This window comes from Bubalus kerabau, chromosome 5, assembly GCF_029407905.1.
Source record: "Bubalus kerabau isolate K-KA32 ecotype Philippines breed swamp buffalo chromosome 5, PCC_UOA_SB_1v2, whole genome shotgun sequence".
In the NCBI taxonomy this organism is placed as follows: Eukaryota; Metazoa; Chordata; class Mammalia; order Artiodactyla; family Bovidae; genus Bubalus; species Bubalus kerabau.
This window is the reverse complement of record NC_073628.1, coordinates 127,726,403-127,748,713: the sequence shown is the minus strand read 5'-3', so window position 1 is coordinate 127,748,713 and position 22,311 is coordinate 127,726,403. Positions and strand designations below refer to the sequence as shown.

At 43.7% G+C, this 22,311-nt stretch overlaps 1 protein-coding gene across 19 annotated transcripts in view; it reads left to right on the top strand.

The window, feature by feature from the left end:
* Positions 1-22,311, top strand: part of HHAT (hedgehog acyltransferase) — a 354,036-nt gene that overhangs the window by 278,320 nt on the left and 53,405 nt on the right. For 7 of the 19 annotated variants that reach the window (XM_055583067.1, XM_055583078.1, XM_055583084.1 and 4 more), the window contains one exon: positions 15,982-16,126. The exons of the other annotated variants lie outside the window; for them this stretch is intronic. In XM_055583067.1, the coding sequence (XP_055439042.1) occupies positions 15,982-16,126 (145 nt within the window). The remainder of the gene's footprint in view (positions 1-15,981; positions 16,127-22,311) is intronic. 19 annotated transcript variants of the gene reach the window in all.

Sequence of the window (22,311 nt, the reverse complement as noted above, 5' to 3'; positions counted from 1 at the left end):
TAAACAACAACAATATCAGAGTTAACGCTGTCATCATCAAAAGGGTGGAAGCTTCCCAGGGTTTTCTACTCTCTGAAACTGTTCCTATGGAATGGTAATTATCTGTTCCTTGACTATCAAGTAGAATTTGCTCAATAAGAACATCTGGGCAATTTGTCTTCTAGTAGAGGTTTGACTCCTGTTTAAGTTGTTCTATGTTTATGCTTTCTTTTAGTCTTCCTACTTTTTCTCTGAGAATTTCAGATACTTTATATTTTCTGGATAAATTATCTTTTATCTAATTTTCCAAATATTTGCCATTTATTCTCCAGTGATTTAAAATGTCTTATGTGTCATTTCCTGTTCTTTATTTCACCTTATTTTCTTATTTGGTCACACTCGCCAAAGTTTATCCATTTTATTGTTCCCACAATCAAAGCTTTTAGTTTAAGTGCGTCTAATTTAAAGTAATTTACTGGTGCATTAATTTTTGCTAAGCTTTGTTGTTGGTGAGCATACACTTCTTGATAAATTTTTTAAATGTATTTACATTCCTTTTCTGGCTTAGTACATGTACGGTTTGATTATGGCCCACATGTGTATGAACATTGTGTATATTCACTGTTCAGCAAATCTATTAGACAAAGCCTAATGATTCTTATGATAACCCACAAATAACAGAAAATTGACCAATTTAATCATTTTTAAGTGTACAACTCGGAGTCATTAAGTACATTCACATCGTGCAGCCGTCATCACCATCAATATCCAGAATGCTTTTTACCCTCCCAAATTGGAACTCAGTGCCTGCTAAACAATTACTCCTGTTACCCCTTTCCCCTCATCCCTGGAAACCACTATTTTATTTTCTTTTTCTATGAGTTTGACTATTCTAACTACTATATATAAGTGGAATTGTGTAATATTTGTCCTTTTGTGTTATGATTATAACTTTCCATGTTGTAGTATCCATCAGAATTTCCTTTCTTTTTAACACTGAGTAGTATTTCCATTCTACATATATATCCTAGACTGTTTACACATTTATGCATTGATTGATATTATGATTGTTTCTGACTTTTGCCTATTGTGAATAACACTGCTGTGGATATTGATATCCAAATATATGTTCTATCCCTGCTTTCATTTCTTTTGAATATATACCTAGAAGTGAATTGCTAGATTATATGATGATAATTCTATTTTTAATTTCCAAGAAACTGCCATACTGTTTTCCTCAATGGCTACACCATTTTGCATTTTCACTAAAAGTGCATAAGGATTCAATTTTTCCATATCCTCATTAACACTTTTTTTTTTGTTATAACTGTCTTCATAGGTGTGAAGGTGTGGTTCGTGTGTCTCATTGTGGTTTTTATTTGCATTTCCATAACAGTGACATTGAGCATCTTTTCATAAGCTTATGGACCTTTTGTCTATCTTCTCTGGATAAATATCTAATCAAGTCCTTTGCTCATTTCTGAATTGGGTTGTTCTTCTGTTGTTGAGTTGTAGGAGTTCTTTATTCTGGATATTAACCCACTATTGATATGCAATTCTGAATATTTTCTCATTCTATGGATTGCCTTTCACTCTGTTGATAGTGTTTGATGCAAAAAATTTTTAATTTTGGTGAAGTGTGTAATTTATCTCTTTTTACTTTAACTTGCCTGTGCTTTTTGGTATCCTATTCAGGAAATCATTGATAAATTCAATATCATGAACATTTTTTTCCTATGTTTTCTTACAAGAGTTTTATGGTTTCAATTCTGATGTTTAGTTTTTTGGTTTTGTTGTTTTTGGCTGCACCACACAGTGTAAGGGATCTTGTTCCCCAACCAGGATTGGAACCCACACCTCCTGTATTACAAGAGTGGGGTCTTGTACTGGATCACCAGGGAAATCGCTGATGTTTAGATTTTTGATTCTTTGAATTAATTTTTGTATCTGGTATAATGTGAGGGCTCAGATGCAGTGCCTTGCATGTGGATATCCTGTTTTCTTAGCACCATTTGTTGAAGAGTTTAACTACCCCAGCCTTTTTTGGTTTACATTTTCACAAAATATTTTTTTTCATCCTTTCACTATGCATGTCCTTAATGCTGAAGTGAGTCTACTGTAGGCATGATATAGTTGGATCTTGTTTTGTAATCCATTTAGTCAGTCTGTTTTTTGATTGGATAATTTAGTTCATTTACATTTAAAGTAATTACTGAGGGTTATGAACTTACTATTGTCATTTTATTATTTTCTGTTTGTTTTATAATTCCTTTGTTTTTTGGTTTCTCTTTTGCTCTCTTCCTTTGTGAAATGATTTTCTGTAGTGGTATGCTTTGATTTCTTTATCTTTGTGTATCTACCATAGGTTTTTGCTTTGTGGTTGCCATGATGCTTTCAGAGAACATATTTATAACAATCTATTTTATGCTGATAGCAAGTTAACTTCAAAAGCTCTAGATTTTTCTTTCCACTCGACACATTTAATGTTTTTGATGTCACAATTTGCATATTTTACATTGTGTATTCATTAATAAATTATTGTACTTCTACTGAGGAAACCAGAAGGGAAAGAGACACGTGTACCCCAGTGTTCATCGCAGCACTGTTTATAATAGCCAGGACATGGAAGCAACCTAGATGTCCATCAGCAGATGAATGGATAAGAAAGCTGTGGTACATATACACAATGGAGTATTACTCAGCCATTAAAAAGAATACATTTGAATCAGTTCTAATGAGGTGGATGAAACTGGAGCCTATTATACAGAGTGAAGTAAGCCAGAAAGAAAAACACCAATACAGTATACTAACCCATATATATGGAATTTAGAAAGATGGTAACAATAACCCTGTGTACGAGACAGCAAAAGAGACACTGATGTATAGATCAGTCTTATGGACTCTGTGGGAGAGGGAGAGGGTGGGGAGATTTCGGAGAATGGCATTGAAACATGTAAAATATCATGTATGAAACGAGTCGCCAGTCCAGGTTCAATGCACGATACTGGATGCTTGGGGCTGGTGCACTGGGACGACCCAGAGGGAGGGTATGGGGAGGGAGAAGGAAGGAGGGTTCAGGATGGGGAACATAGGTATACCTGTGGCGGATTCATTTCGATATTTGGCAAAACTAATACAATATTGTAAAGTTTAAAAATAAAATAAAATTTAAAAAAATTATTGTACTTCTAATTATTTTTAAATCTTTTTTGCTTTTAACCTTTATACTAGAGTTATAAGTGGTTTATCCACCATTGCAACATTACAGTATTTTGAATTTAACTGTATTTTCACCATTACCAGTAGGCTTATACTTTCATATGTTTTCCTGTTACTAATTAGCATCCTTTTGTTTCAACTTGAAAAAAATCCCTTTAACATTTCTTGTAAGACTGATCTAATGATAATGAATTCGTTCAACTTTTTTTTTTCTGGTTTTGTTTTTGTTCTAGAAAACTCTATCTCTCCTTCAGTCCTGAAGGACAACTTTGCCAGGTAGTGCTTTTGTTTTTTCCAATTACTCTAATTGGAGAATAACTACTTTACAATGTTGTGATGGTTTTTGCCATGCATCAATGTGAATTGGCCACAGGTCAATACATGTGGCCCGCCATCCTGAACCCTCCTCCCTCCTCACTCTATCCCTCTGGGTTGTCCCAGAACACTGGCTTTGGGTGCCCTGCTTCATGCATTGAACTTGCACGGTTCACCTGTTTTACATATGGTAATGTACATGTTAAGTGGGGGTGTCTTGAGGCTGAAGCTCCAATACTTTGGCCACCTGATGCAAAGAACTGACTCATTTGAAAAGACCCTGATGCTGGGAAAGAATGAAAGTAGGGGGAGAAGGGGACAACAGAGGATGAGGTGGTTGGATGGCACCACCGACTCGATGGATATGAGTTTGAGTAAACTCCAGGAGTTGGTGATGGACAGGGAAGCCTGGTGTGCTGCAGTCTTTGGGGTTGCAAAAAGTCGGACACGACTGAGTGACTGAACTGACTGAAATGACTGAATGTACATGTTTCAAATCATCCCACTCTTACTTTCTCTGGCTGAGTCCAAAAGTCTATCTTCTTTGCTGCTCTGCATGTAGGGTCATTGGTACTGTCTTTCTAAATTTCATATATATGCAATATACAGTATTTTATGAATTACTGTATATATTAATATACAGTATTTTTCTCTTTCTGATTGAGTTCACTCTGTATAATAGGCTCTAGGTTCATCCACCTGATTAGAACTGACTCAGGTGCATTCCTTTATGTGGCTGAGTAATACTCCACTGTGTACATGTACCACAGCTTCCTTATCCACTCATCTGCCAGTGGGCATCTAGGTTGTTTCCGTGTCCTGGCTATTGTAAATAGTGCTGCAGTGAACACTGGGGTACATGTGTTTCTTTCAATTCTGATTTCCTTTGGGTGTGTTTCCAGCAGTGGGATTGCTGTGTCATATGGCAGTTATAATCCCAGTGTTTTAAGGCATCTCCACACTGTTCTCCATAGTGGCTGTACTAGTTTGCATTCCCACCAACAGTGTAAGAGGGTTCCCTTTTCTCCATACCTTCTCCAGCATTTACTGTTTGTATACTTTTTGATGATGGCCATTCTGACCAGTGTGAGATGATACCTCATTGTGGTTTTGATTTACATTCCTTTTTTTTTTTGTTTGTTTTTGGCATTTCTTTTTCTGGGTTTGAGCTGCATGAACTGCTTGTGTATTTTGGAGGTTAATTCTTTGTTAGTTGTTTTGTATACTGTTATTTTCTCCCATTTTGAGAGCTGTCGTTTCACCTTGCTTATAGTTTGCTTCATTGTGCAAAAGCTTTTACGTTTAATTAGGTTCCATTTGTTTGTTTTTGTTTTTATTTTCATTATTCTGGGAGGTGAGTCATTGCAGGACTTGCTGTGATTTATGTTGGAGAGTGTTCTGCTTATGTTTTCCTCTAAGAGTTTTATAGTTTCTGGTCTTATATTTAGGTCTTTAATCCATTTTGAGTTTATTTTTGTGTACGGTGTTAGAAAGTTTTCTAGTTTCATTCTTTTACATGCAGTTTCCCAGCACCAATTGTTGAAGAGACTGTCTTTCCTCCATTGTGCATTTTTGCCAACTTTGTCAAAGACAAGCTGTCCATAGGTGTGTGGATTTATCTCTGAACTTTCTATTTTGTTCCATTGATCTATCTTTGTGTTTGTGCCAGTACCATACTATCCTGATGACTGTAGCTTTGTAGTATAGTCTGAAGTCAGGAAGGTTGATTCCTCCAGTTCCAGTCTTCCTTCTGAAGGTTGCTCTGGCTGTTCAGGGTTTTTTGTGTTTCCATACAGACTGTGAATTATTTGTGTCAGGTAGTGTATTTCTTGGTTGGCAGGGTTTTTCCTTCAGTTATTTGAATATATTGTGATATTGTGCCAATCTTTCTGGCCTACAAAATTTTTGTTGCAAAATATGCTAAAAGTCTTATGGGAGTTCTCTTGTACATAACAAGCTGCTTTCTTTTTCTGCTTTTAAGATCATCTCCGTCTTTAACTTTTCACAGTTTAATTATAGTGTGTCTTTGTGTGGGTCTCTTTAGATTTATCTTACTTGATACTGTTTGGGCTTCTTTGATACAGTTGTCTGTTTATTTCCCCAGGTTATAGAAGTTTATTTTGCCATCATTTCTGTGAATAAGTACTCTCTCTGCTCCCTTTCTCTGTTTTCCTTCTGGGATCCCTTAGTACTTTAGTCTGCTTGATGGCCTTTGTTAGTCCCTTGAGCTCTCTTCACTCATTTTCATCTTTTTATTTTTTTGGCTCTTCTGATTGGATGACGTCTACTGTCCTGTCTTTGAGTTTGCTGATCTTGTCTTCCTCTTGATCTAGTCCATTGTTGAGCTGTTGAAACCCGTATTCTTCAGCTCTGTGATTTCTATCTGGTACTTTAATATATTTTATGGGTTTCTTTCACCGCGAATTGCTCCATGCCTAGCTATACATTCGGTGCCTCCATGAGAGGAGAGGAGTCCAGGACCTTCTCATGCCACCATCTTGATGGACTTTCGTATTCTCTTTCAAGATTGTTTTGGTCATTCAGTTCAGTTCAGTTTGATCATTCGGGGGTCCCTTAAGATTCCATACTTAGCTTAAGATAAATTTTTCTATTTCTGGAAACAAAAACCATTAGGATTTTGATAGGGATTTCACTGAATCTGTAGATAGCTTTGGGTGGTAATGTCATCTTGACAATATGGAGTGGGGCGCCATTGCCTTCTCCGAATATTAAGTATTACAACTCATAAATACGGGTGTCATATCTACAGTGTTTTGTAGTGTTCAGTATGTAAGTATTTTGCCTCCTTTGGTAAGTTTCTACCTAAGTATTTTATTCTTTTTGATGCTATTACCAATGAAATTATCAATTTCTTTTTCAGATTGTTTATTGTTGATGTATAGACATGTGACTGATTTTTGCCTGTTAATTTTATACACTGCAACTTTGCTGAATTTATTGATTGTAACTTTTTAAATAGATTCTTTAGTGCCTTCTACATATAAGATCATGTCATTTCTGAATAGAGATAATTTTTCATCCTTTAAATTTGGATACTAGCCCTATTCATTTTTATTCAGCAATTCTGTATTCTTACTTTTGGTCTCTTAGGTGTCATTTTCTTGGGAGATATGTTAAACCCCCTTATGTAATGGTGAATTCTAATTACTTTTTAAAAATCGAATTGTTGTTGCTAATATTGAGGTCCTAAAATTGGCAGTTGGTGAGTATCTATCAACTATTGCTAAAGGAACACATGCATGAAGTATTTGTGGAACAAACATTTCTTGAAAATCCACTTTGTATCTGACACCGAAGAGACAAATTTCTTGAAGATTTCAGTTTAAAGAAGGGGATGCTCACTGTTAAACATAGATGTGAAGTTGCAGCAGGGGGTATGAAGACACTGAGTTAGAGAAACCCTTGTGAGTCCCTGCTCTGTACTTAGCAGTGCATGCAACCTGGGACCAGTTACTTAGTTTGCCCTTTTAGTCCCTTCTTTGTAAAATGGGAATAATTGTACGTACTTTGCAATATAGCTAGAACTCTTCACATGGTGAATTTTATTACATTAAAAAATTGTGTTATCTAATATCTATAGATAAATGCTACCTATCCTTTAGGTTGTATGCTTATTTGCTCAGTTGTGTCCAACTCCTTGTGACCCCATGGACCATAGCCTGCCAGGCTCCTCTGTCCATGGGGATTCTCCACGCAAGAATACTGGAGTGGGTTGCCATGCACTCCTCCAGGGGATCTTCCTAACCCAGGGATGGAACCTGGGTCTCCCACATTGGCAGGCGGATTCTTTACCATCTGAGGCACCTTAGGTTAGAAACAGAAAATAGTTGACCAACTCTGCCAGGTTTAGGATGGCCTAGAGCCCCACGGGCTACAGTCTATGAGTCACAAAGGGTCGGACACAACTGAGCGACTCACACACACACACACACACACACACACACTCACACACACACTTATCATAAGCAGCTGTGAAATGGGTAGATGAGAGCCTGAACTTGCTCTGGACAGCACAGTTAAAAGGTGGAAAGCCATAACCTGAACCCAGTTTGGGCTGGTCCAAAGCCGTTGTTCTCCTGGCACTGAGCTGAAGCTTGAAGAAAGAATAAGGAGAACACATTCTCAGTAGAGCAGACAGCTTGTGCAAAGGCACACAGATGTAAAAGTGTCTGGATAGCAGTGACTAGTGCTGCTGTGTCACTGATAAAGTATGGTAGGACTTAAGGTTGGAAAGTGAAATGGGCTGTAATTGTTAAGGGGCTTCCCAGTTTGGATTTTAGTCTGTAAGCAATGAAACAACCACCAAAACACTTTGCATAGTGGAGGGTCAGAGCACATGTGCTTCATGAAGTAGAGGGAGAAAGGTCAGAGGCCAGCATGTCAGTTAAGAAAGAGACTTCTACAGAATCCAGAGCAGGGATGAAATACACTGGATGTGGGTGTGGCTGTGCTCAGTCACGTCTGACTCTTTGTGACCCCATGGACTGTAACCCACCAGGCTCCTCTGTTCATGGGATTTCCAGGCAAGGATACTAAAATGGATTGCCATTTCCTACTGCAGGGAAAATAGATGCGGAAACAGTGTCAGACTTTATTTTGAGGGGCTCCAAAATCACTGCAGATGGTGATTGCAGCCATGAAATTAAAAGACGCTTACTCCTTGGAAGGAAAGTTATGACCAACCTAGATAGCATATTCAAAAGCAGAGACATTACTTTGCCAACAAAGGTCCGTCTAGTCAAGGCTATGGTTTTTCCAGTGGTCATGTATGGATGTGAGAGTTGGACTGTGAAGAAAGCTGAGCACCGAAGAATTGATGCTTTTGAACTGTGGTGTTGGAGAAGACTCTTGAGTCCCTTGGATTGCAAGGAGATCCAACAATTCCATTCTAAAGGAGATCAGTCCTGGGATTTCTTTGGAAGGAATGATGCTAAAGCTGAAACTCCAGTGCTTTGGCCACCTCATGCGAAGAGTTGACTCATTGGAAAAGACTCTGATGCTGGGAGGGATTGGGGGCAGGAGGAGAAGGGGACGACAGAGGATGAGATGGCTGGATGGCATCACTGACTCGATGGACGTGGGTTTGGTTGAACTCTGGGAGCTGGTGTTGGACAGGGAGGCCTGGCGTGCTGCGATTCATGGGGTCGCAAAGAGTCGGACACAACTGAGCAACTGAACTGAACTGCAGGAGGGGACCTTCCCAACCCAGGGATTTAACCCACGTCTCTTGCATCCCCTGCACTGGCAGGCAGATTCTTTACCACTGAGCCACCTCAAAGATGGGTGGTGGAAGAGTAAGAACACAGGGTGAGACAGTTTTGTCAGCCATTCCAGAACTTTTAGCAGGAACCTAGCCACTTAATATAAGGCTTAAGCTTTCCGATTGTGCCAGGAACCAGTTGTTTGCTTAGTTATTTGAAAGTCCTCTGAAATTCCTTCATATGCTGCATGGATTTGGATCCCGAATTATAGCCTCTTCTTTTTTTTTTTTTTTAAACTCAGCTGGACATCTAAACTATGGAACAACTTAAATTGTTCTGTTTAAGCAAAACCGGCTTTGTCTTTACCACTGCGGTGACTCTCTCTCAGGAGTGTCCACTGCTAGTTCGATCTAAATCGAACTAGCACACAGAGCTTAGAAAATTTAACTTCATTGACCAGTGAATTTTTGATGCTCTGTACACACACAAGAAGGAAGTGTTACTTTCTGACTGCCTTCATATATTTGGCTTGGCTATAGGATGGAGAAGGGATAGTAAGGAAGTCAGGAGATTCTGGAACTTATGTAAGGCAAAGGGAGAAACAGTTGTAAGGTAATTATTGAGCACACACACAGTCTGAGTGGGCCTTCAGTGCACAGATTGAAATATAGGCCACGCTATCCTTCAGGAACTTACCATGCTGGTGCAAACATGAGAGAGAAGGGTAACTGGTAATATGCAGACTTTTAAGTGGAAATGACCCAAGTGCCTTGAGAAAGGAAGCAAAGGGAGCAGTGTCCTGGCAGGTTGGAACAGAGATGGGCAGGAACCCTGGAATGACTTTGGGGTTTGGGTCCTCCTAATCCTGAGCGTTTTGCTCTGGCCACCGTTCTCTTTCACAGGACGCATCATTTTTCTTTTGCTGTCTCCGATCTCCTCTTTCTGGCCTGTGGGATGTCCACCCCTCGTTCGCCCTCCCTGGTGTGCACCAGTTTCCCCCTCTGCCATGTCCTTGTCCATCCTCTCTTACCCTCTGGTTAGCATTTTTATTAGAAAATGAAAAACTTCAGTAATGATGTGGAAGAACTGTGTCCAGCTGCTCAAACCCACCCAGTTCCTTTTTTTAGCTTCTCCCCCACTTAAAAATAAATAGCATCAGGTCCCACTTGCCAAGCGTTTGTCACCGTCTCCAGCAGCCATTCCTCCTCCCCATCTGCTCCCCCAGATGCTTAGCCTGTCCCCTCCTCCTGTCTCAGCCCCGTGTGCGGTCCCTCTGTGGACAAGTGTGGGGCCCACGGAGCACAGCAGCCCTCAGCCCCGATGTACCATCTGCCTCTCAGCCCCGTGGCCGTCTGAGCATCCATTCTGACCCAGATTCCATGGACTGCAGCCCCCCAGGCCCCAGCTTGTTTGCCTGGCCAGTCCTGTGATTGCCAGGGACAGGATGTTGACTGGAAAAGATAGACGAGTTGCCATGGAGATAAGAATAAACAGACATGTTGCAGCAGGAACTGCAGACTTGAGTGACAGAAGTTTAGCTGGGCCCTGGGTTTCCTTTGTTTGGGTTACATGCCTCACCTTTGGAATCAGTGTTTTAGACGGAAGTGTGAAGTCACCACTGAACCGTCGTTAGAACGTTTCAGCCTGCCAGCGCTGTTTGTTTCTTCTGTCAGAGACAGCGAGCTCGCCCAGAGGAATTGGAGGTCTGTCCTAGGCCTGTTACCCAGGGAAAGTGAAAGTGTTAGTCACTCAGTTGTGTCCGACTCTTTGGGACCCCATGGGCTGTATGTAGCCCACCAGGTTCCTCTGTCCATGGGGCTTTTCTAGGCAAGAATAATGGAGTGGATAGCCATTCCCTTCTCCATGGGATCTTCCTGACCCAGGGATTTAACCCGGGTCTCCCACATTGCAGGCAGATTCTTGACCAGCTGAGCCACAGAGAATGTACTTCTGGATGCCCTGAGGGGTTCACTGTATCCAGGCCCCAAGCCCACTACCCATTTTTGGGTCTGAAGAGTGGGTTGTATTGATGTTAACATGGAAAGAATCTGCCCCAGCCTGTCACCTCAGTCAGAGTCTCTACGGGAGAACTGGTCAACCTCATTGGGGAGCAAAGTGGCACCTTTCAGTGTGCTCAGCCTCCAGTTCTTCCTCTGTGCTCCGGGTTTCAGGGCTATGGGTGCGAGGAGGTTGGACCTAGTGGTACAACTTGTCTGAATGTGACTGAGGGGGCTCAGGAGGCCCCTCCTGTCTCTAATTTGATGCCAGATGGTAGAGAGGATCGGTTAGGGGGGCTGGCACTGGGGTGCTGTAAAGGAATGCTTTCCCTGACCTGGGATGCATTTTTCTAGGCCCCAGGGAAAAGGGGGCACGTTTTTGGCATTGCTCCTAATTAGAGGGCTTCCCCGGTGGCTCAGTGGTAAAGAGTCCACCTACCAAGCAGGAGATGCAGGTTCGAGCCCTAGGGCGGGAAGATCCCCCAGAGAAGGAAATGGCTACCTCCAGTATTCTTGCCTGGGAAATGCCGTGGACCGAGGAGCCTGGTGAGCAACGGTCCGTGGAGTCACAAAGAGTTGGACACAACTTAGCAATTAACAACAACAACCTAATTAGAGAACGGGGAGCTGCTGTGCCCCATGGACCTAGAGAGAGGTTAGCTCTGTATTGAGTTAGAAGGAAGCTTTAACCCTTTCTCTAGAGGTCACTGTTGTCGCTTTAGGTAGAACGATTCTGTGCCACTCATTGCATTGTGTTTATGATCTTTGGCCCCTGCCTATCAAATGCCATAGATACCTTTTGGCAATTGTGTTGTCCTTGGGATGACCAAAAATGTCCAGCAATTTCCAAACGTCCCCTGGGGAGCAGTGCCACTCCCAGTTTTATTTTTTTGCTGCCAGAATATTGGATGGACACAATCTCATCTATCCTCTGAGAAGAGACCATGACCAGATGGGGCTCTCTTTTGTCCTGATACATTTATGAAAATGAAACTCTGTTTACTAATCATTGCCTTATCTGATCAAGTTGGCAGTTCTTTACCAACGTGATGGATTTTCATTGCACAATGTTTTTTTTCCTCTCCCGATTTAGTTTACAATTCCTCAACCTGAGTTCTCCTACCAAGGGAGTTTACAAGCACCTAAGCCATTCAGAAAACTAAGATTATGGCATCTGGTGCCATTGCTTCATGGCAAATAGATGGGGAAACAATGGAAACAGTGACAGACTTAATTTTTTGAGGCTCCAAAATCACTGCAGTTGGTGACTGCAGCCATGAAATTAAAAGATGCTTGCTCCTTGGAAGAAAAGTTATGACCAACCTAGACTGTATATTAAAAAGTAGAGACATTACTTTGCTAACAAAGGTCCATCTAGTCTAAAGCTATGTTTTTTCCAGTAGTCATGTATGGATGTGAGAGTTGGACTATAATGAAAGCTGAGCACCGAAGAATTGATGCTTTTGAACTGTGGTGCTGGAGAAGACTCTTGAGAGTCCCTTGGACTGCAAAGAGATCCAACCAGTCCATCCTAAAGGAGATCAGTCCTGGGTGTTCACTGGAAGGACTGATGCTGAAGCTGAAACTCCAATACTTTGGCCACCTGATGCGAAGAACTGACTCATTAGAAAAGACCCTGATACTGGGAAAGATTGAAGGCAGGAGGAGAAGGGGATGACAGAGGATGAGATGGGATGGCATCACTGACTCAATGGACATGAGTTTGAGTAGGCTCCGGGAGTTGGTGATGGACAGGGAAGCCTGGCGTGCTACAGTCCACACGATTGAGCAACTGAACTGAAGCCAGGAGGATGGGTGACTAACCTGTGGGGCTTGACCTTGCACATGGACCTACATCCCAGAGGATATGAAGGCTCACAGGGGTGATGACAGTGGTCACCACAGGACTTCAGGGGAGAGTGTGCAAAAGAAAAGAAGTGCTTAAAGTGGAAACTTTGACCCTGAGGGTCCCAGGGACTCAGAAAGTTGTATTTATTGATGGAGCTGTCTGGGCCAAGGGCGTATACCCTTCCAGCCTTAACCAGATGGCATTTTTGCTTCTGGAAACCTTGCATGTGGTACTTAATCCCTAGGGTTCTTGAAAACCAGTGGCAAATGCCAGATGGTGCCCAAGATAGATAGAAATCCCCGATGTCAAATCTATCACCTTCCCCAGTGTGTCCAGGGAACCTGAAGAGGGAAGACGGGATGCAGCCAAGACTTGCATCCCCTTTGCTATTAATTATTACCCTCCTGTGGGTCATCTGGACAGGTTCCCTTTTTCCTTCCTTCTGGCCCGTCATTCTGCCCTCCCACTGATTCACCATGAAGAGATGCAGTGTTCTGTCAAGTGCACTTCTTGTTGGCAAGGCTAATTTTGTCAGTTCAGAGGATGGGGCTTTTAGTTAAAATTAGGTTTTTGGCTTTTCTGTATCATCATCTATTTTGTCTGCCACCCGCGTGCCCCGGGGGTAATTAAGAATTGCCTGTGAGCATCTTCATTTCTCCTTAAGTTTTTCTAGCTTATTGGTTCCAACAGCCCATGCCTTTAACATTCTTGTTAGTTTCCTAAAATAAATGAACTATTTCTAAAGATTGAATTGTAGTGTGTCACTTCAGATTTTGCATCTTCCCTCTTGTCTCTGAGATCAGAGGCTCCTTTGCATTTGCTATTATTCTGAGTTTTGTTTTTCCTAAGCAGAAAGAGGAACTTATTGAATCATGTAGCTGAGAGAGATACTGGGGTAATCAGAGAATCAAAGGAAGAGCCATAGGAACCAGGGCCTCTGATGCTGGAAAGAGGATCCCTGTGTGTCCAGCACTCACTCACCTTGGCACCTCTTCCCTTGCTGTGTCTCCTGTCCCCCCAACTTCTGTCTCCTGCCCTCCAACTCTGCATCTCACCATACCCTGACCCTGGCCAGTACTAGGTAACCTGGCAGGTGACCAGGTAACCTGGTTGCTAAACACAGCCCCGTTTAGCAACCCAAGGCAAGGGGTATTTTCCTCGCTCGTTATCTCTGTGTTGATTATTTAATATTTGTTACCATTTCCCACAAAAGGAGAACCACTTTGAGCTTTAACCAGGCAACTTGTGCCCTTCTGTAATTGACATTAAGAGGGTAAAGATCAGTAGGGCCTTTGAATTCCCATAACAGGATATGAAGTTAGGGAAGCCTGATGGGGTTTAAACAGAAGTTCCTCATGTTCCTTAGACATCAGCTGTGTTATCAATGGCGCCTGTACCAGAATTATTTGGGCACATTTATGTGGATTATAGCCACCTATATTTTCTTGATCTATTCTAGATTTTCCCCCTTTCTCCCCTCTTCCTCTTACCCTGCCTTCTCAGTCACTGCTAACTGAGTCAGTAACGCTCAGGAAGTATCTTCCTCTGCTCAGAAATGTGGAAACTGGAAGATTAATGTCTCCTCATTCTCAGAGGTTCTTCTTTCTTTTAAAGAAGAAGTCGTGTCTGACTCTTTGCAACCCCATGGACTATACATGGAATTCTCCAGGCCAGAATATTGGTCTGGGTAGCCTTTCCCTTCCCCAGAGGATCTTCCCAACCCAGGGATTGAACCCAGGTCTCCTGCATTACAGGCAGATTCTTTACCAACTAAGCTATCAGGGAAGCCCTCTCAGAGATTAAAAGTGCTGAATTACATGCGTCATCTCCATTTCTCCTTCATTACCAGTTTCTATGCTCTGTAGTTATCTCTGATCTGGTCCTGTTTAACAGCATCCGCTGTACTTGCTTGTGGCCTCTTAGAGGAGGGGAGAGACTAGAGGTCATCTTGTCTGGTGGCCTCTAACCAGGGGCATGTCAGCACCGCTTGAGAGCTTTCCAGAACAACCAGATGCAGGCAGACAACTTAGTCAATGCCTGCTGTACAACTTATCTATGGGAACACCACACCTCTCACATATGGTGGCAGCAAAACCATGTTCCAAAATGATGCTGGAGGAGAGAGCCATGAATGGGGAGCCATAAGGGAGCAGGTATATCTGAGCATGCAGACCAGACCTGTGACTGGCGGGAGAGAAACGGGCAGGGATCAGGAATTCATTTCTCAGCACTTTTCAGAGGATACTGATCAGGGCTTTCAGAATAGCCACAGGTGGTCCTCAGCAGGGTCGCCAGGAATAAGTGGTTCCTGCTGGAGACTCACCCTCTGGCGTAGTCCTTTTGCCTGCTATAGATTTGGGCAATTTAGAATTTTGTTTGCCACTGCAGCACAGCTGAAATCAAATGCAAGTGACCCCAGAGATGGGCAGGCTTCAGGAATGTGTTCAGGAACAATCTCTGGAACCTTTGCTCCCTCTCTGTGTCTCTGGCTTAGGCTGTGGTATTTGTCAGAAACCCTGGGTTGTGCTCCACCTGGTTCTCATTCTAAATCTGCAGTCCTGAAGGACACTCCCTGTGCACGTGCCGCTGGGGCTCAAACATGCCAGGCACGTCTCAGTGATCTCACTCAGTAGGGTACCAGAAAGATGAACCCAGAAGAATAAAGGCTGTGTTTACTTTATGAAATCCCTGAGAAAATATTAAAAGGGGCGGGGGAAGTGCAATGAAGACCTGGGATGGATGAGCAGAATTCTTGACCATCATTGCTGGAAAACGTCTCTCCAGTTCCTGCGTATTTCCAGTGCTGGCATCAGACACAATTCTCTCATACTCCGACAAGTTTACTGTCAGTGGGTCTGGCACCCTGAACTCTGATTCCAGGAATGGGGTTGGCTTGTTCTGATTCTGCTGCATGCTGTTAGTGGGGTTCCTCCTTAATAAGTGGGTCAGATTTATGGGGCAGGGGCTTCCCAGGGTCTGGCTAACTCCCTCAGAAGATCGCCCTGATCTTGACTCATCACGTGGCATTGTTCTTGTTGTCATGGAGAGTAGTTTAAACGGTTCTTGTACCTATAGATTTAATGTGTAGGAAATGTGTGGAGCCATTTCATCTGGATCCGAAACAACTAGGTTTGGTGTCTGTGTTACACGTGTCAGGAGGAAGCCCATTTTGGCAGTAGGAAGCAACTCGGGAGTGTGTCACTGCGTTCCTTAGACCAGAATGAGCATCTTGCAGAAATAGTAATTTTTCAAAAAAAAAAAAAAAAAAGCTGTTTAAATAACAATCTACCTCAGGCTCTAGAAGGAGGCATCCTGAGCTGGTAACAGAAAGGCTGCGTGACATCTCAGCCCGATTTTTTCCACTCTTGTGATGAGATGCCTTCTCGCCTTTTTCCCCCAGGCCCAGTTTCTCTCCCCAGGAGCTCGCCGGCGATTGCACGCCGCTCTTGCCTCTTGTTCCACCTCCATGCTGATCCTGTCCAACCTGGTGTTTCTTGGGGGCAGTCAAGTCGGGGAAATCTACTGGGATAGGATCTTCATACAAGGTAAGTTGCTGTTTTCAGACAGCTTCTCGTTTTCCGCATTTATGCAGTCGGTATCACGTGTGGGGCAGGCGGAGGCATTCCTTGCCTCGTCCACGGTGTGTGACCTGTAAAAACACCAGCCAGGGCAAAGTCCTGGGTTTAGCTGTGGCTTTAGCTGTCCTCTGTTTTGATGTACCTCTTGTCTGCTATGCTGATACTTAACTTCGAGATGGACCATCCAACCCTCTCAAAATCTGTCTTTCCCTGCTGCTAGGTTATGTCTCCAATTTAAACATTATTCTTAATCTTCCCTACTGTCTGTAGATCAGCCTTCATTATACTGCAGAGTTTGACTTTGTTCCACTGACGACTCTGAAAGTCCTACCAGGACAATGTCCTAGAAGCCCCTTTGTGGTCTCCTGCTGCTGTGGGCACAGTGCCTGGCTGGTCACACCTCTTCGTTGTGGATCTTTTTGTCTGGACACTGGTTTGCCGGCACCAGCAGCCAGCCTCATGTTTAGTGAACATGTGTTCGGTGTTCATATATGTCTCCATGTCCACAGCACCGTCACACCTGCAGCAGGTAAAGTGCTAGTTGGTGGGCATTATTGTGAAAAGACTGCATTAATAGTTGATCATCCTTTATTTGTGTTCACCATCTCCTTTGGGCTAAAGCTGAGCGTTACATCACTCCCTGAAAAGAACTGGAAGAACAGGAACGACTCACAGAGCACGTTACTCAGCCAGTTCACTGTGTGTTCAGAGCCAAGATCCCTTGTTCTCTTGCCCTGACCAGTGACATGGTTTTGTGCTTTTGGTTTGGCAAGTTTTGCCAAGTGGTGATGATGTGACCCGGTCATGGCTAGGGTGTTATCTCCACATCTGGGTCCCCAGTGAGCCAGCGATGCTTTTCACATCAGAAATAACCAGACACAGCTGCATGGTCCCAGGGTGCCAGGCCGTGTGTGTAAACTGTGGCAGGCTTGGGTGAGCCAGGCTCAGAGGGACCAGGAGAGAGCCCTGTTCGGCTTTCATCTTGTCACCCCCGTACCCCTTTGATCTCGCTCTCGGAGAAATGTTTTCACTGATAGTTCTTGAAAAGACCAGGTAATTTGTATGTGGAAGCTGTCCTTGAATGAAGATGGGAGGTAATGGGGCACAGAGGACCGAAAGATAAAAAACCCTCCTCGAGGTGAGCGACAGAGCTGCTGACTCTTCCTGCCTCCTCCCACCATGTCTAGCACAGTGCAGAGACCACGATGACTCTGAAAATGCTGCCTCGGGCTTTGCTGGTCACCTGAGCCAGAAGGCTGTAATCGTGGCTTCAGTAAATAAACACTCCAAGTGTTTGCTGCTTGCAAGGCTCTGAGGAGACAAGGGTGGAAGAAGCACAAATGTGGGAGCCGGACGTGCAAATAGATACATGTCCGTAGAGTCAGATCACCGCTGGGCCAAATGCACGAGGGACTGCTGGAGGTTGCAGAGTGGAGGGCTGACCTTCCCGTGGAAATTGAGCCTCACAGAGGAGGGGACATTTGAACTGGAGTTTTGAGCAGTAAGTCAGAACTTGCCAGATAAAGAAGGCAGGTATGTGGGGGTAATTAACGTTAGGGGCTTTGTCAGATCACCCCAAACTCTCAGTAATTTTTTCCTCATAGAAGTTTATTCCTTCAGCAGTTCAGTGAGGGTCCAGAGACTCTTTCTAAGCAGTGACTTCAGGACCTAGACTGTTTTTATTCTGATTCTTCACCTTTTTTGTTCTGGCATCATGGTGGCGATGAGAACACGGAGCGGGTGGTGTCACCAGGTACTAAATACCTCCACTGAAAGTGACACTAGCCATCTCTGCTCACATTCCATTGGCCAGAACCAGTCATGTGATGAACCCCCCCCCCCCCCAGGTGCAGCAGGAAGACGTGGGGGAGCGCACAGGTATAGTGGACTGTGGCATGGCAGGACAGGGCACATGAGACAAGCTCTGGAGGTACCCAAGAGGCAGTTAAAAATGTGAGCGGGCATAGGGGAGGAGGGGGGCACAGAACCACTGCGACGTGGGAGACAGGGCATGAAAGTGGCGGGTGAGGCCATGGGAGTGAATACAGCTCGCCAAGGAGCATGCCCAGAGTGAGAAGAGACTAAGTGGGTGGTAAAACCTGGGAATGCTGGCCTTTGAAGGGACAAAGAGGTAGTAGCGATAAGATGTTTATCCTCTTTCTCAAAGGCATGAAGATCAAAGCACAATTTGTCCTGTCCCCCCTGGAGCTAATACCAGGCACATTGGGGAGCGGGTGTCAGGGCTCTGAAAATACCTGGTCTGCTTCTGGTTTGTGGCTCCTATTGTGATCTGCAACTGGATGTCTCTGTGTCCTCCTTGGAGCTGGGTGCTAGAGTCCCAGGGGAATGCTTCTCTGAATCTGGAGGGCTCTAGATCCATTCCTGTCTGGGCTTTGAGGCCAGGGAAGCTCAGCTCAGAAGGCATCGTCTATGTCAGAGATTGTTCACATCGGCATGGCCCCATCCCAGCTAGTCTGTCCCATGGGTACCCTCAGTAAGGGTAGGTTTCTTGGAGTTTTGGCAATTACAATCCTTGGTGTCCCACTGTGGATCTTTTGTCCCCGAGTGATTGAATTTAGATATCTCTTGGAGGAATGTGAACCAGATGGTGCCAAACCCACTGTCCTTGAGAAGTCTGGATTTCTTTTCGTAACAAATCTGATTGACCTGATAGAAGATTAGTATGAATATTCATGTTTTGGTACAACAAAGTATTCATGTGTTTATAGGATGCTTCCTCAGACTCTGCTGGGGATATCATATTAGTTTTCTAAAAAAAAAAAAAAATCTGAATTCTGAAACTCATCTGGCCCTAAAGGTTTCAGATGAGGTACTGTCGAGCTGTACCTGAAGCTGCTGATGGATGAGCCAGGACTTCAACATCCTAGCTGTCTTTGGCTGCTTCCTTTGGCCACGTGATCAGGACCTGTTTTTCCAAGACCCATCTCTATACATTGAGGAAAAAGGGACAAAGCGAGTGAGGAGAGGTCTCTTTGTAGAGAATGGAGAGCAGTTAAGCTCAGTCTTTAGATTTCCAGGTTTCATGGGGAGGTAGCCCTTCCACCAGGGGTAATCACCCTGGGCCCTCTGTGTCTTGATGGGCTGGGACTTGCTGAGACAGAGAGGAACGGTCCTCCACCTCCTCCCAAGGTGCTCAAGAGGCACGGGGATCTTGGAGGAGGTTCCCAGTGTCCCTCAGCGAATGGGATGTGGATGCACACGCGTCTTCGAGGACAGCCTCATTCATTCTCAGAAGCCTTTGCCCAGGATCACTGATGTCCCTAGAAGTATCTCATGACTAGCCTGGAGAAGCTGTCTTAAGGTTGGTATCTCCAGCTCCAGTTCACTGCTTTAGACACGGATTTGTTTGCTTTAAGCTACAAAGCTTGTTTTAGTAAATATCTAAATATTTGGCTTATGTAAAGAGCTCTCTCCTGATCTCTACACTGTTGGTGGTGTGAGCCTATTAAAACCAGACCCTTCCCTTTCTGCTGTGCACACTGCCCTGCTGTCCTTAAAAGTGGGCAGTGCCAGCCATGGGATAGAAATGCTGACTGACCCTCTAGGGGTCTCCTGCATGTCACACACAAGCCATCTGTATCAGTGTTATCTGTGCTGTGGAGATTGGAAAAGTGATGTTCAGTTAATTCAGTGGAGAATAAAGATACCATATCTTTGCCTTCAAAGAAAATCCTCCAACATTTACTGTTGAAATTTACTTCAAGCAGCTTGAGGAATGTGAATATTTAAGCCTATTTTATATGTATTTACAGGGACTTAGCTGTGTTTAGGGTTCTGAAAAACTGTGGCTGAGGATTTGGTCCCTGAGCCTGCTGTAGAAGGGACCCTGCTGTGTCATGCTTTGCAGAGGCAAACTTCAGTGGCTCTGAAAAGCATTTGTTGATGGCAGAAGCTTTCTCACATCTGTCTTAAGTCCTTGATATTGAAGTGTAAGTTGATTTCTTGAACAAGTAGTTGATGACTACTCTGTAACTCAAGGAGAAGGCAATGGCAACCCACTCCAGTGCTCTTGCCTGGCAAATCCCATGGACAGAGGAACCTGGTAGGCTGCAGTCCATGGGGTCACTAGGAGTCGGACACGACTGAGCAACTTCACTTTCACTTTTCACTTTTATGCATTGGAGGAGGAAATGGCAACCCACTCCAGTGTTCTTGCCTGGAGAACCCCGGGGACAGCAGAGCCTGGTGGACTGCCATCTATGGGGTCGCACAGAGTCGGACATGACTGATGCGACTTAGCAGCAGCTGTAACTCAAAAGTATCGTTGCATTACAACTCCAGATCTGCGAGACCATAAACCAATTGTGTCTTAAGCATCCCAGCAGTGCTTTGTCATCTGGACACAGTGAGGAGGAAAGGCAGCCAATAGTGATGGGTATTTAGAAAAGAGCTGGATTTAGAAAAGGCAGAGGAAGCAGAGATCAAATTGCCAACATTTGTTGGATCATAGAAAAAGCAAGAGAATTCCAGAAAAACATCTACTTCTGCTTTATTGATTACACCAAAGCCTTTGACTGTGTAGATCACAACAAACTGTGGAAAATTCTTCAGGAGATGGGAATACCAGACCACCTGACCTGCCTCCTGAGAAATCTGTATGCAGGTCAAGAAGCAATAGCTAGAACCAGACATGGAACAACAGACTGGTTCCAAATTGGGAAAGGAGTACATCAAGGCTGTATATTGTCACCCTGCTTATTTAACCTCTATGAAGAGTACATCATGAGAAATGCCGGGCTGGATAAAGCACAAACTGGAATCAAGATTTCTGGGAGAAATACCAGTAACCTTATATATGTAGATAACATCACCCTTATGGCAGAAAGTGAAGAAGAACTAAAGAGCCTCTTGATGAAAGTGAAAGAGGAGAGTGAAAAAGCTGGCTTAAAACTCAACATTGAAAAAACTAAGATCATGGCATCCAGTCCCATCACTTCATGGCAAATAGACGGGGAAACAACGGAAACAGTGAGAGACTTTATTTTCTTGGGCTCCAAAATCATTGCAGATGGTGACTGTAGCCATGAAGTTAAAAGACACTTGCTCCTTGGAAGAAAAGTTATGACCAACCCAGACAGCATATTAAAAAGCAGAAACATTACTTTGTCAACAAAGGTCCGTCTGGTCAAAGCTGTGGTTTTTCCAGTAGTCATGTATGGATGTGAGAGTTGGACTATAAAGAAAGCTGAACACCAAAGAACTGATGCTTTTGAACTGTGGTATTGGAGAAGTGTCTTGAGAGTCCCTTGGACTTCAAGGAGATCCAACCAGTCCATCCTAAAGGAGATCAGTCCTGGGTGTTCATTGGAAGGACTGATGCTGAAGCTGAAACTCCAATACTTTGGCCACCTGATGCAAAGAACTGACTCATTGGAAAAGACCATGATGCTGGGAAAGATTGAAAGCAGGAGGAGAAGGGGACGACAGAGGATGAGATGGTTGGATGGCATCACTGACTCCATGGACATGAGTTTGAACAAGCTCCAGGAGTTGGTGATGGACAAGGAAGCCTGGTGTGCTGCAGTCCATGGGGCTTCAAAGAGTTGAACACGACTGAGCGACTGAACTAGAAGTAGGGATGGGTATGTACTGGCAATCCATCTGGCCTAAGGGCACTGGGAGCTTTATAGTGTCATCTGGGTGCAGAGTTGTTTTCCTTTTGAAAAATCCATCTACTCCTGGCAACAGAAGACATGAATTTTGTTTTAAAAAAAGGGGGGGGGGGCGCTAATCATTTCCTAATTGTGGAGCCATGGATTCTGCGTTTGTTGGAGGTGGTAAGACCTGGCTTCCATCAACCATTCTTCTGCCTAACTATACACACACGTGTCTTACGGTACATATAACACACACACATGTAACACATATACATATACACATGTAACACACACACACACACTTTCCCCTCTTTCTTGTTGCCTGATCTAGGTTGGCAAACTCCATCTCAGCACTTAGCTCCTGAGGGTCCCCTGTACCAAGGCAAGGAAAATTTGGTTGTTTTCCCTCCAGATTGCAATGAGAGATGAGCTAGTCATTTTCTTAGACAGGTCAGAACCTTTACACTCTGCATATTTGCTTGCTGTCTCTAGCAGAGAAAAGGGACAGTGTATTTTCTCCATGATTACTAGCTT